This window comes from Myxine glutinosa, chromosome 7 (genome assembly GCF_964187855.1).
Source record: "Myxine glutinosa chromosome 7, kmMyxGlut1.1, whole genome shotgun sequence".
NCBI classification, from domain to species: domain Eukaryota; kingdom Metazoa; phylum Chordata; class Myxini; order Myxiniformes; family Myxinidae; genus Myxine; species Myxine glutinosa.
The window spans coordinates 19,102,599-19,117,763 of NC_136267.1; the positions used below are offsets into that span (position 1 = coordinate 19,102,599).

The 15,165-nt window shown below is 44.1% G+C and overlaps 1 protein-coding gene across 1 annotated transcript; it reads left to right on the forward strand.

The window, feature by feature from the left end:
* Nucleotides 1–357: 357 nt before the first annotated feature.
* LOC144892785 (tubulin beta-4 chain-like) lies at nt 358–8,399 on the forward strand. The gene is made up of 3 exons (XM_078781117.1): nt 358–457; nt 2,835–3,681; nt 8,049–8,399. Exons 1-3 carry the CDS (start codon nt 373–375, stop codon nt 8,263–8,265), a joined length of 1,149 nt encoding a protein of 382 aa, XP_078637243.1. The 5' UTR covers nt 358–372; the 3' UTR covers nt 8,266–8,399.
* Nucleotides 8,400–15,165: the final 6,766 nt, after the last annotated feature.

The following is a 15,165-nucleotide window of genomic DNA, read 5'->3' on the forward strand; positions in this document are numbered from 1 at the left end:
AGGCTCCTTAATAAACCAAATCAAACCCGCTAGCTTGAGGGGGCAGCAGGGCTCAAATCGAGTCCCATCACAGCGCTTGCTGCACAATCTGCTAGACGTCAGCATCATTGCTCTTCTTTGGTCGATTTTAATATACCTGGTTATAAGTGTTTGTTTGTTGGAATTTAATTTTTTCGTTTTGGAAGAGCAGTTCTCCATCTGACATTAACCATGAGACAATGGAAGAGCAGCTGCTGTTGGTATGGTTACATGCTATGGTACAATGGGCAAGTGTCTTCCTTACACCTTAGTATCACAATCAGAATGAATACTAAGCCTGATTCCTATGGCTTTGTCTCGGTTTTAGGAGGAAAGTATGTACCAAGAGCCATCATGGTGGACCTGGAGCCCGGAACAATGGATTCGGTCAGATCAGGACCGCTCGGTCATATGTTCCGACCTGACAACTTCGTTTTTGGTACGTCATGCTATTGATATTCTCGGTGCACAGCACTTGTGGTTACTAAATTTGAATTAGGCCTTTAAAGGAGAGGTCCTTCATGTATGCACCACTAGAAAAGATGAGCAGCCTGTTGCATCATGGGTAATTGCAGCCAGCAAATAAAAATTACACTTGCTTGATTGACACTTCACTCTCTTCGACATATCGTATTAGATAAAAAGATGATAAAATGCATCATTTACCTGATTAAAGAAGTAATTTCAATAATTTCAATTAAAAAATAATAAAAACCAATTGCCCCTTTCAACTAGACCGACATTGCTTTGGGCCTAATGGAGACAAGGCATTGCATGAATGTCAAATAACTAATTTGTCTTCCTTGTTTATTCCAGGCAAGGACAGAGCACGATTTGATATGCCAAGGAAAGTGAAGATCCTTCTTGATTTTAAATTTCCAAACAGAACGTAATTTAATAAAATTAATATTTTAGCATTTTAATTTGCAAAACAGTTCTGGTCTCTCGTAAATAATTAAATAATTAAAGGTTTGGCAAAGCAAAAACTCAGGAATTAATTGCCCAAGTCAGAACTTCATTAAACAAGATAAGGTGTGTCCTTTTGGTGGATATCTCATCTGGAATTTGTCAAGCAGTGTAGAGCTACTTTCATCCGGATTGGCCGGGACCAAGGGTGTTCCGAATAAAGGATAGTTCTGGTTAATGAATGTTGTTGTTCGTTCAAAAATTTTTAAGGGATGTTGTTCTGTGAGTTTGCCACTAAAAAAGAGGAACAAATGAGGAGCTGAGCAGTGATGCTGGATTTAGGTAGTTTCACCAGAAAGGAGATGCTGGCAGACCTTGTGCATCGTGCAGAATCCTTGGTGGGGGACAAAGCATGGAAGGAGCAGAGGGTACGAGACCATAAACGAGGCGGTAGAAGACAGAGAGACCACCGACCTGTCTGTAATGGCAAAGTGAGAGGCCCATAGACCCAGCTTCATTGTGGGAGAATCCAATAATGTTGATGGCCTTGGTTTTCATGGCGGCAAGCACACAAGCGTGTGAGGCAGGAGCACCAGCCAAAGAAGAGAGCAGTACTCCATCAAGCTGCAGATGAAGGCCTTGTAGGTGGATAGGAGTTCAGGAGGAGTTCAGGAGTGCCAAGGTGGATAGGAGTTCAGGAGGAGTCCAGGAGTGCCAAAGAAGGACTTTCTGTGACAGAGGATTCCAAGTTGGCGGCCAACTTTGAAATGTGGGTTGCCCAAGAAAGATCATGGCTGAAAGTGAGACACAAATTTGAGTAAATGAACTTGGACAAGAGGATTCTTAAGAAAGTGGATGAGAGGGTTGCAAGATGGTCTATTCAGAAAGCGACAGTGAGTGAAGTGAGGTAGAAGAGGGAAAAATTCACAACAACCTGGAAAAGGGAGTTCTTGGGAATTGGGTAATTTGCTGGGGTAGGAGACAAGATTATGTATGGGGGTGACCTGAGGTAGAGGTGAACAACTGTCTTGAAGCCCTGGAGGGAAGAATGGGACTGAACAGACTGCAGAAGTTGGTTCCACAGGCGAGAGAAGAGAGGAACAAATTGTACAATTTGAAGACATATTCCAAGTGTTTGACCTCAGAAAGGAAAGGAACTCAAAGTGGAGCTGTTGATACGAGAGGAGAGTCGATGGACGAAGCATTTAGGAGTGGAAAGGTTTTGGGAAATCACCTTGTGAAAAATTAGAGGAAGAGTTTATTATGAAGAGGAAGAAATATGCTTGGGTTGTTCCTGATGGAGTAGTAAGGAGAGTGAGGAATAATGTTTTTTTTAAGTGCTTTTCTAAATGTTAAGAGCTTTTAAAGGAAAAATAGTTTCAGTAAATTAACATTCAGTTTGGGGATATTGAAAAGAGAAGGGATGGGGGGAGGACCTCTCAAACCAGCATCACAAACGTGAAGGTGCCCGGAACTGGAAGCCAATAATTAATCAGCCAAACTGTTCAAACTTGGAACACGGATATAATGAATGATGGCTTACATACGCACGTCATTTTCTTCTCCAAGATCAGTTCCAAGATGGCGGACTGGCGGCCATTTTTGTTACTTAAACGTATCCTCAGCCATTTTTCGACATGCATGGACCAATTTTGTTCAAACTTGGCAAAAATACAATACATGAGAGTATATAGATGTGCAGGATATTTTGTTTTGTAATCCGACCAAAGATGGCCGACTGGCAGGCTTTAACTCCGTACAGTAAAATTACTAAAACCACGGGGGCTATGACATTTTATGTCTTTCTCCTTGTTATTATCACGGAACATAAAAGTATTATTGTAAATTCTCAGAGAAAAGCCTCTACAATCAAAGTCAAAGCCTCATATTACCTGTACTTCTCAACCTAGGTCAAAGTGGTGCTGGAAACAACTGGGCTAAAGGTCACTACACGGAAGGTGCAGAGCTTGTCGATTCAGTGCTGGACGTTGTGCGAAAGGAATCTGAGAGCAGTGACTGCCTCCAAGGCTTCCAACTGACACACTCGCTTGGTGGAGGAACAGGGTCAGGCATGGGGACTCTACTCATCAGCAAAATCCGTGAGGAGTACCCCGACCATATCATGAACACCTTCAGTGTGGTTCCCTCACCAAAGGTCAGCGACACCGTCGTCGAACCCTACAATGCCACCCTCTCCGTGCATCAACTCCTCGAGAACACGGACGAGACGTACTGCATCGACAACGAGGCCCTGCATGACATCTGCTTTCGCACGCTGAAGCTGGCGAACCCAGCCTATGGTGACCTCAATCACCTCGTGTCCGCCACAATGAGCGGCGTGACGACTTGCCTGCGCTTCCCCGGGCAGCTCAATGCCGACCTGCGCAAGCTGGCCGTGAACATGGTACCATTCCCCCGGCTTCACTTCTTCATGCCTGGTTTCGCTCCGCTCACCTCCCGGAGCAGTCAGCATTATCGCGCACTTACAGTGCCGGAACTCACTCAACAGATGTTCGATGCCAAGAACATGATGGCGGCCTGCGACCCACGTCACGGCCGTTACCTTACGGTGGCGGACATTTTCTGTGGCCGAATGTCTATGAAGGAGGTCGACGAGCAGATGTTGAACGTGCAGAACAAGAACAGCAGTTATTTTGTGGAGTGGATCCCAAATAATGTGAAGACAGCAGTGTGTGACATACCACCCCGTGGCCTCAAAATGTCTGCCACGTTTATTGGCAATAGCACGGCAATTCAGGTATGGCAACAGTCGATGTACCTGGTCTTTCATCTTGTAATTAAAAACCATGTTATAGCTCGGAATTAATCCAATAATGTGTGGACTGAAGCCGGATGAGACTACATGGCTCCTACCACTTGGGTGGGGTGGGAGCACAGTGGGGGCACCACTGGTATCCCCAGATCAACTGTTGATTTCTTACTGGTATCCCCAGGGGCACCACTGGTATCCCCAGATCAACTGTTGATTTCTTGCTCCCAGTAAGCTGGTACTCATTTTGCCAACCTCGACAGAATGACAATCTGAGCCAACCCTAGGTTGGCTGGATTACAAATTACAAAGTAGGCCAACCCTTGGATTACAAATTAATCAACAATATTTCAGTCTGCTGTTGTTGTGGTATGGTTGGGGTTTGAACTTAGGACCTTCATTAAGATCCGAAGTCAACCACCTTCAGTGCAAAGCCACCACCAAGCTTCTGAGTTAATCGAATTTGATGCTATTAATCGTTAAGTTTGCAGTCGATTAGTAAATATTCGGTGTAAGCTATAGCGTTCAATTTATTTATATATATCTATATATATATATATATATATATATATATATATATATATATGTATATGTATATATATATATATATATATATACATATATATATATATATATACATATATATATATATATATATATATATATATATATATATATATATATATATATATATATATATATATATATAACCTAAAAACATGGTCCGTCCGTGAAGCCTTGTGACTATATGTCTATCAATTACGTACTGTTGAAAGTCAGTTGCATCCTGTCTATGAATTACGTACTGTTGGAATATACCCTTTGACCCTTTAGACTGCTGAGATGTCTTAGACCTTTGAAGACCCTTCAAGTCCCCCAAAACCCTTAAGACCACCAAGACCCCGAAAAACCACGATGACCCAAAATACCTCAAAGACCCTTAAAGGCCCAGAAGACCCAAACACCCCAAAAGGTCCAAAATACTCCAGAGACCCCGAACATCCAAAATACCCGGAAGACCCTCAAATACACAAAAAAACCACGAACATCCAAAATACCCAAAAGACCCCGAAGACACTTAAATACCGAAAATACCCTGAAGATCCAAAATTCCCTGAAGATCCAAAAGTCTCAAAATACCCCAAAGACCCAAAAGACCCAAGATATCCAAAAGACCCCAAAGATCCAAAACACCCTGAAAATGAAAAATACCCCAAAGACCCCCAAATTTCCAAAAGACCCTGAAGATGCAAAACACCCCAATGATGCAAAGCACTCCAACGATGCAAAAGGATCCGAATACCCAAATGACCTAAAAGACCCTGAAGACACTTAAAGGCATGTAAATACACTGAACATCAAAAGTCGCAAAAGACCGAGAGGGCCCAAACGACCCCAAAGACCTATTAGACCAAGTTGGACCCTTGATCATTTTGGAGCGTTTTTCATTACAAATAAATTACAAATAAATAATATCACCAATATTACAAATAAATTTGCACAAAAGAAATGTTTGTATTATGATTGGTGCAAATTATGACAACACAGCAACTCAAGTCCAGTCAGGTCATTATCCTCAATTAAAACAAGCCCGTGCCTCTGCGGCGACGTGTGGTGAGGCGAGTGCAGCAAGTCGATTCACGCTAGTATATATATATATATATATATATATATATATATAATATATATAATATATATATATACAATGACTTCTAATATACGTATATATATATATATATATATATATATATATATATATATATATATATATATATATATATATATATATATATATATATATATATATATATATATATATATATATATATATATATATATAATACAATGGTTAAACGTTCAAACTTCTCAGCCCCATTAAATATTTAACAGCATGGCTCGTTACCCAGGTGGCTGTCAGTACAGCTGGGTGGGTCTAGCCAGAGTGGGGCCTGCGCCGTTGCCTACCTGGGTGCTTTAAAAGACCAAACACACCTGCTCCATGCGGAAGCGGCCAGAGAGTGGAGCGGGGAGGACGTAGAGGGGTCACGTGTGTATGTGCATATCTACATAGATGAGTTACATATGTAATCGAAGTTATTTTTGCCTTAATTATACATTTTCACACTTTAGTGCTCTTGACTCGACCATGTTATTATCCATATTATTATTTGCCTGTCCCACCCCAGCAGCGCGAGACAGGTTTTTGCAATGACTTCTAATTTGGTGTCTGCGTGTGTGCCCGTGTCTGTCTACGTGTGTGTGTGTGTGTGTGTGTGTGTGTGTGTGTGTGTGTGTCTGCGTTTCTGTGTGTGTGTCTGCGTTTCTGTGTGTGTGTCTGCGTTTCGGTGTGTGTGTCTGTGTCGGTGTGTGTGTCTGTGTGTGTCGGTGTGTGTGTGTGTCTGTGTGTCTGTGTGTCTGTCTGTCTCTGTGTGTCTGTCTGTCTATGTGTGTGTGTGTGTGTGTGTGTGTGTGTGTGTGTGTGTGTGTGTGTGTGTGTGTGTGTGTGTGTGTGTGTCCAGCCGGGCTGTAACTTTTTTACCATTTAATATTTCGTCATCAAATATTCAACAAAGCTTTATTATGTCAATATGGAGTAGACAAATTAATTATTTTGCAAAAAGTCAAAGGTCAGTGTCACCTAAAATAATCAACTTGCATCCAATTGACCTGAAATTTTAATTTACCATTTGAGCTTTGTTATGAAATTTTCAAAGCTTTATTATGAGAATATGGAGAAGACAAATTAATAATTTGGTCAAAAGGTCAAGGTTGATTAAAATTGTCAATTTCCATCCTATTGACCTGCAATTTTAACAATTGGTATATTGGGTCACTGAATTGGTTCACCAATCAAAAGCCAGAAGATGCTCGTTTGTTTTCGATCAAAAAGTCAAGGTTGCATAAAAAAAATCAATGACCCAATATGACCCAATTCATTGTGTAACTTGTGTTCTGTCAAAGTCAAAGGTCAATGTCACAAAATCGTCAAATTTCCATCTGATTGATTTAAAATTTGAGCAGGGTTTGCATATTGGGTCATTGAAGCCTATTTCTTTTGAGGTCAAAAGGTCAAGGTTGCCTAAAATCATCTCTATTTTTGTATCTTAGGTCATTTCATCCCGATTCTCGAAGAGATGAACTTATAAAATTGGTCGTGATGTCTGGATGTCTGTCCGTCCAGCCATCCGTCCGTTCGTTAACTTTTTGCTACTCCTCCCTTATCACCCAGTTGATTGTTCTGAAACTTGACACATGAATACAAGAGTAGTCCGCACAATATTTCCGGCTTCGATTTTTAGTTTTCGGATCATGGGGGCTCCCACGGGGGTGAAGGGGAGGGGGGGGGGTTACTCTAAAACTTTGGATCCATACTCGTCCCTAATTTCCCAACCAATTGCTCTGAAACCCAATACAGCCCTTCTACTTGATGGTCCGCAGGATGGCCCTGTCTTAGATGTTTCGATTTCGTATCAGGGGGCCTCGCAGGGGATCAGGATGCACCAGGGGTTCCCCCAAAATCAGCAGTGGTCTAAACTACAACCTCAAGAGATGACAGTCAGCCCACTTGGGGCTATTTATTTTTAGCTGTTTTCATCATGTTTAGCATATGGTAGAAGAAGAAGGAGAATGCAAATCGGATGCGGATGGGCTTTGCATTTTCAGATGCTTTCTAGTTACTATTATTACAGTTAATATTATTAATATTATTTTGTAATAACGTTAATATTATTATTATTATTATTATTATTATTATTATTATTATTATTATTATTATTATGTCATTAATATCGGACAGACTTGATTAATTTGTGGTTACAATAAATTTGACTTCTGTTAGATGTGTGGAACAGCGCCTCTTAGCCTACACACCGCCCATGTATAAATATGCATGTATGCATCCAATTTTCTCCAAATTTCCCAGAGGCGAGGATTAAACAATGCTAGCGACTGTGAGGAATGGGGGTTATGTGTCAAATAAAGATCACAATTGGTGTCGGGCCACAAAACATGCACACGAGGCCCCAAAATACGAGTTATAAACAATCCGTATACAATCCTCATAATCTAATGGCTTGAAAAATCGGAGAGGCAATGGGATACATGATTCATGCGTAAAGAGTCATTTAAGCACCTTTGTTAGCTCAAGATAATTGAGGCCTAGCGAGTCGAGAAACGTCGGGTCTGTTAGTCTGTGGGGGACGCGATAAGCACAGAACGCCTCAAGGACGTTGGGTTTCCTCCACATTTCTTTCAGCTTCGTGTTAAACAACGGTGGTTTGACGTTTAGCATCTTACCTGATATAATGTGATACAATCACCATGCAGAAGTCTGCCCGATCCTGTCTGCATTGCTGGAACTGTTCAAGCGCATCTCAGACCAGTTCATGGCCATGTTTCGCCGCAAGGCCTTCTTGCACTGGTACACAGGAGAGGGGATGGATGAGATGGAGTTCACCGAAGCCGAGAGCAACATGAATGACCTCGTGTCCGAGTACCAACAGTATCAAGATGCTACGGCCGACGACGAAGGAGAATTTGATGAAGGTGAGGAGGAAGAAGAGGAGAATTAGTAAGAAATGCAGTGATGTCCAGAGGGCCGTGAAAACCATGGTTCTTTTTTTTGTGTTATTGTTACGAGCAAGGATTTACTTAAGACTAAACTCCAGTAGGATTGTCCTGATACCCAAATACCTTGCAATACTATATAACACTTTTGCTCAAGCTCCGGTGACAAAGCTGGTTATGACAAAGAATGAGATTTTACTGCAAACTTTGGACTTGCTGCAAGATAGCTAAACTATGTCCAGGATTTTAGCATCATTACCCACAATTATTTTAACCTTTCAAATTGAGCATCCTCATGTACAATGGTAAATTATGATAAAATCCCAGGGCCATGACAAGTAAATATTAAATATGTTACAATATGTCCAAGGTCCGCAAGCAAGTTTAGCCCTGCCACTTGTTACGTGGTCCCCTCGGTGAATACCTGGTCTCGGTGGCCCCCGGACCGTGAGAGGAACTTCGCCAGAAAGCTGTATTATATATGCGCTTTCGCCACGCAATCCATATGCATTCCACCCAAGAGACAACTGATGTTCAAGGATATATTTCAAAGGTAATGATACCATACAATTTCAATGATACAACCACGGAGATTTTCCCCGAGCAATCAACAATAAACAACCATCAACAATTCCCAATCCACAATCAATTCCCTATGATTAAGATGGCCATCTTATATATGTGTGTCCCCGTGGGTACTCACGACCCCCTTTTGGTCTCGGTCCCGCACAATGTCTCTGGGCCCCTCCTGACCAAGATGATGGTCGGCGTCGCCGCACTCGGGCGGTTGAACGAACCCCGGGTGGGCGTGTTTCCACCGGGCAGGTATCGTACCAGGCACCCCGGCTGCAGCCCCTCGTGGCCACGCGAAGCGGGTATGGGAAAGCAAGCCAAAAGCCCCACGCCGCTTGCAAGGCGTGTTAGGCCCCAACGGGCGACCCGTACGCGTCTTTTTAGACGGTGTCGCGAACAGCGCCAAACGCTGGGTCGGTGCACGGCCACACGACAGTTTGACGTCCACCGGGCAGGTATCCGTCCCCGGTAACTCCTCTCGCCAGACAGGCTCGGGAACGCCGCTTTTCCACACGGCTCAATCAATCCCACCTTTCGTCGGAGCGGGGCGAGGAAAAAGAATACTCGTCCTTTTTCTTCCTCGTGTCTTTTCCTCTTCCGTTTCCGGTCACTTCCGTTTCCGGACACTTGTCAGAAGGGCTCCTGACCTTCCAACCACAACAACCCTTAATCTATTACACATGGCTAAGCAAAGACCTGAATGGTAATTCACATACATTCACATAAATATGTAACACTCCCCCCCTTCAAGAAAGAAAGTTTGAACCCAGCGAAAACTTTCTTTGCCGGCCAATTTGGAGAAACAAACCAGATAACTCAACCCCCCCACATTATCAGTTAAAAATAAAGCAACCAAAATTTCCCCACAACCCCTCCAGATTACTCCCTCTGGACTAAGCACCAGCAACGACATTGTCCCTGCCAAATCAAACTCCATCTCATGACCCTCTGACTTTGACCGTCAGTTTCTTGTGAATGAAGGTTAAGGGGTTGATCAAAGATCCAAAGTTAAGCAACTCGATAGCACTTTTTCCGGGAGGCCAAGCCGAGTATTCACTACATGGATGCCTTTAGGAACGTGGAGTTCACGGTTAGTCCGTGCAGGAAAGTTCTCTACAGGGGCGCCTTGAGGAACGTGGAGTTCACGGTTAGTCCGTGCATGAAAGTTCACTACATGGACGCCTTTAGGAACGGCGTTCACGGTGAATCCGTGTAGGAATCTTGGCTCGGCGGCTCCGCCGCATTCAGTGCTTCAACTTCTCAGAACTTCCCTAATAATTACAGTGGGACCGCTTGTCCCGGTAGTCCCATGAATAGCGGTCTCCTTCTCGGCCACTACTTTGACAATCCTTCCTTCGGGAGCTGCCGTAACTCAGGGAGCCTCCATAATAATATTGATTGCGGCCACCACCAAAACTACCGCCCAGTTGTCCTCTCCTGTAGACCTCTCGACGCCTACGAAATGCCTTCCCTACTGTTATCGTCCGACCCTCCAAATCCTTGCCATTCCAATTCTTCTCTGCCTCTCTGGCGTCTTTTGTGCTGGCAAACGTGACAAAGCCGAACCCTCTTGACTGTTGCGTTTCCCAGTCTCTTACCAACCGCACTTCCACCAGCGGCCCATATCTGTTGAAGACAGAGGTCAGAACTTCTTCCTCTGTTTTGAAGTTCAGTCCCCCTACAAATAACTTGGCACTTTTGTCGCCATCCCGAGCTGGTGTGGTGTTATTTTCCCTGCTGGGCTCTTTACCAACCCTCAGGTTACCATAAACTTGACCCCCGGCCAAATCATTCCCGATAACCACAGATACCCCCTCTACAGGAAGCGTGGCTTGTAAACCAACGGTGACCGGTCCTGACACCAAATCGGACTCCAAATGTATGACATGAAGGGGAGCACTAACACCGCCCCCGATCCCCTGTAAACGAACACTATCCCCCGTTGCCGTCTCCTCGGACCATGGCAAAATGCATTCAAGCATTAAAGATTGATGTGCCCCTGTGTCCCTCAATATCCTAACCGGTCTCCGGTTAGTCGAGGCTCCATCCAGGGACACAAACCCCTCTGAAATAAATGGTTGGTAACCCTTTTGATGGCGATTTCTTACGCTAGCCATCGCATTCAGAGTTGTAATAGTCGGACTCCGCTCTGGGTTGTCCCTTTTCATGAGGTAACAACTGGACATCAAGTGTCCAGGTTTCTTGCAAAACGCGCAAGTAGGCCCGGAGGAAAAACTCGTGGTCTGCCTCGGGCCCCCTGAAAAATAAGTTTGTCTTGGGCCCGCAGCCCTCTGACTTCGAACAGGTGGGGTATCCGCGTTGTCCCCATAATCCTCTCGAGGCCGCCGCCATGTATTGTCGTTCTCCGCTCCTGCTGTTCCCCACCTCCCCTGCGGAGATCTAGGCGAGGAGTTAGGTTCGTGGACCCCTATTCGGTGGGTTAAGGCATAATCATCTGCCATGGTGGCTGCGTCCCACAACTTTGGTACCTTCTTTTCCTGCAGGTACACTTTGATGTCCTCGTGGACACACTGCTGGAATTCCTCCACCAGGATCAAGTCACGTAATCTTTCGAAGTCTTTCCCGACTCCTTTTGACTCACACCACCGATCAAACATGTTTTCTTTCACTCTGGCAAACTCCACATGGGTCTCACTCTCCCTCTTCCTGGCATTCCTGAATTTTTGCCTGTAAGCTTCCGGAACCAACTCATAGGCTTTGAGGATGTGCTTCTTCAGTACCTCATAATCTGCACATTGGTCCATTGGTAGCGCCGAATAAATTTCCTGAGCGTTCCCCACCAGCACACTTTGCACGAGTATGGTCCAGGCCTCCTCCGGCCAATTTAATTGTCGAGCCACTTTCTCAAAGTGTGGAAAAAATTTCGCGACTTCCTTTTCACTGAACGGTGGAACCAGCCTCACATGTCTGCCCACATCCCAGGTTTTCTGGTTAGGTGTCGACCCCGTCAGCAAGGGTGGTGCCTCTCCCCGTTCTCTCATTAACTCCAGCTCCTTGAATTTGATTTCTTGCTGAAGCTCCATGTCACGTTCCTTTAATTCCCTTTCCGCTTTTCTCTCCTCTGCTTCGAGGTCCCTTGCAGCTCTCCTCTCCTCTGCTTTTCTCCCTTCTAACCTTTCCTGGAGTTCTCGTTCCACTCTCCTTTCCTCTGCTTGTTTCTCTTCTCTCCTCGCTTCTGCTTTCCTTTCTTCTTCTTTTAACCTTTCCTGGAGTTCTCGTTCCACTCTCCTTTCCTCTGCTTGTTTCTCTTCTCTCCTCGCTTCTGCTTTCCTTTCTTCTTCTTTTAACCTTTCCTGGAGTTCTCGTTCCACTCTCCTTTCCTCTGCTTGCTTCTCTTCTCTCCTCTCTTCTGCTTTCCTTTCCTCTTCTGATCTTTCCTTTTCTGCTTTCCTTTCTTCTTCTTCTGCTCTTTCCTTTTCTGCTTTCCTTTCTTCTTCTTTAATCCGTTCCTGGCTCCGTAATTGCAACTCCAGTTTCCGGAGCTCAACATCTTCTGGTTCTTCGGGTAGCCACTCCCAGGCTAACTCGTCCCATGTTCCTAATCCCACCATAGATTGTATCACCGTGGCCTGCAACTCTGCCTTCCTCAAATTAGTTCGGACCTCCAAGTTAAAATGTTTGGCCAATTTCAAGAGGTCCGACTTTAGCAACGCTCGGAACTGTGCCTCACTCGGGGTTACCACAAAGTTCTGTGCCACAAACGCCATGGTGCCTATCGTTAACACCTGTTAACCTTCACCCAAGACTTTACCCCAATTTCTCAAATTTTTTTACCAATTAATAATTAATTAATAAATTTTAATTAATAAAAAATTATTATTTTATTATGTTATACAATTTTAAATCCCGGACGTAGACCCAATTGCGAAACCGCAAATCGTAATTTGGACGAGCCCCCAATTCTGTTACGTGGTCCCCTCGGTGAATACCTGGTCTCGGTGGCCCCCGGACCGTGAGAGGAACTTCGCCAGAAAGCTGTATTATATATGCGCTTTCGCCACGCAATCCATATGAATTCCACCCAAGAGACAACTGATGTTCAAGGATATATTTCAAAGGTAATGATACCATACAATTTCAATGATACAACCACGGAGATTTTCCCCGAGCAATCAACAATAAACAACCATCAACAATTCCCAATCCACAATCAATTCCCTATGATTAAGATGGCCATCTTATATATGTGTGTCCCCGTGGGTACTCACGACCCCCTTTTGGTCTCGGTCCCGCACAATGTCTCTGGGCCCCTCCTGACCAAGATGATGGTCGGCGTCGCCGCACTCGGGCGGTTGAACGAACCCCGGGTGGGCGTGTTTCCACCGGGCAGGTATCGGACCAGGCACCCCGGCTGCAGCCCCTCGTGGCCACGCGAAGCGGGTACGGGAAAGCAAGCCAAAAGCCCCACGCCGCTTGCAAGGCGTGTTAGGCCCCAACGGGCGACCTGTACGCGTCTTTTTAGACGGTGTCGCGAACGGCGCCAAACGCTGGGTCGGTGCACGGCCACACGACAGTTTGACGTCCACCGGGCAGGTATCCGTCCCCGGTAACTCCTCTCGCCAGACAGGCTCGGGAACGCCGCTTTTCCACACGGCTCAATCAATCCCACCTTTCGTCGGAGCGGGGCGAGGAAAAAGAATACTCGTCCTTTTTCTTCCTCGTGTCTTTTCCTCTTCCGTTTCCGGTCACTTCCGTTTCCGGACACTTGTCAGAAGGGCTCCTGACCCTCCAACCACAACAACCCTTAATCTATTACACATGGCTAAGCAAAGACCTGAATGGTAATTCACATACATTCACATAAATATGTAACACATTAGTGACGGGTCGAAGGAGTGCCAGATTAGTTTTGATCTTGTAGTGGATAACAGTTGGATCATCTGTGGTTATATATAGTATATTACAAAGGCTAATCTGCCAAGTTTTCACTCCCTGGGTGTAGTGGTCTATAGAATATAGAAAAGGTGAATTTGTGGAAAAAAGTTTAAATTAATATATTGGTTGGTGGGAGATTGTGTTTGAACCTGCTAATGCAGTGTTTTGTGGAATAAAGTGCTATATCAACTCATTGGCAGTGAGTATTGGTCCTACGAATGTAAATCCATGCACAGACTTGTATTGGTTTTTGTTTGTTTGTTTGGTTTTTTTTTTATACAAGATCGAGGCTCGGGTAAGAGCTAACATGAATCGCAAAAAAAAAAAAACCGCCACAAAAAAACATACAATAAATGGAGTGGGAGACAAGAAGGGGAGAGAGAGGAAAGCACACAAGTACAACAGCAGAGAACAAGGACATCGGGAGATCTGTGGGAGGGAGAGGGCTTGGGAGGGGGGAGGCATGGGGGAAGGGGGGGGGGGGGGAGGGGAACATTTCAGTGGAACATGGAATAACAGTCTCAGCAGAACTTCCTCCTGGTACCATCTCTGATATTGAGAGTGACTAATTATTGAGGATCATTGATGCTACAACAATCACAGAGTGAAAACAACGAAACGTACAGAAGTTTCCAAAAAATAACTAGAACGACACTCTTCAACGTCACGAAGTCGACTGATATGCCTCCGCCCACATTATTACATCATTATACATACTTGTACCAAGTTTGATTTTAATCCATTCAGATGTTCTCAAGTATCACATTTTTACCTGTGATGATTTCTGACCTCACCAAAATCACAAAATCACCTCACTCCTCAACTTTGATGCCAATATATAATCAGTTCATCTTTGCATCATAATATATACTTGTACTAAATTTGTTCTAAATCCCATCACTGGTTCACAAATTGGTGCAGAAACATAATTTTTGCTTAACATGACCACCCTGACCTTTGATAAAAAGTTTGGCGAAAATCCCTTGACTGGTTCACAAGATAGCTCAGTAACAGAAATTTAACTTGAAGGGCATCTGACATTTGACCTTTGACCTCTTGACTCCAAAATCTCATCAGTTCATCTTTACATCATTATACACACCTGTACCAAGTTTAAATTAGATCCCTTCAACTGTTCTCCAGTTATAAACCTATTATAGACTTTGACCTTTGACCTGTTGACCCCAAAATCAAACCAGTTCATCTTTGCATCATAATACATACTTTTACCAACTTTGGTCAGAATCCCGTCACTGGTTCATACGTTATCGTGGTAACAGGATTTTTACCAAACATGACAAATTATCTTTGGTCTTTGACTTCGTGCCCTCAAAATCGAATCTGTTCATCTTTACATCATTCTACATACCAGCACCAAGTTTGAATTGGCTCACTTCAGCCGTTCTCAAGTTATCGCAGCAACGAAAACCTAACAC

Coding starts and splice junctions, on each gene's coding strand:
- LOC144892785 (XM_078781117.1), top strand. CDS start 373: ATGGTGGACCTGGAGCCCGGAACAATGGATTCGGTCAGATCAGGACCG. Junction 458..2,834: donor ACCTGACAACTTCGTTTTTG/GTACGTCATGCT, acceptor TTCTCAACCTAG/GTCAAAGTGGTGCTGGAAAC. Junction 3,682..8,048: donor GGCAATAGCACGGCAATTCA/GGTATGGCAACA, acceptor GTCTGCATTGCT/GGAACTGTTCAAGCGCATCT.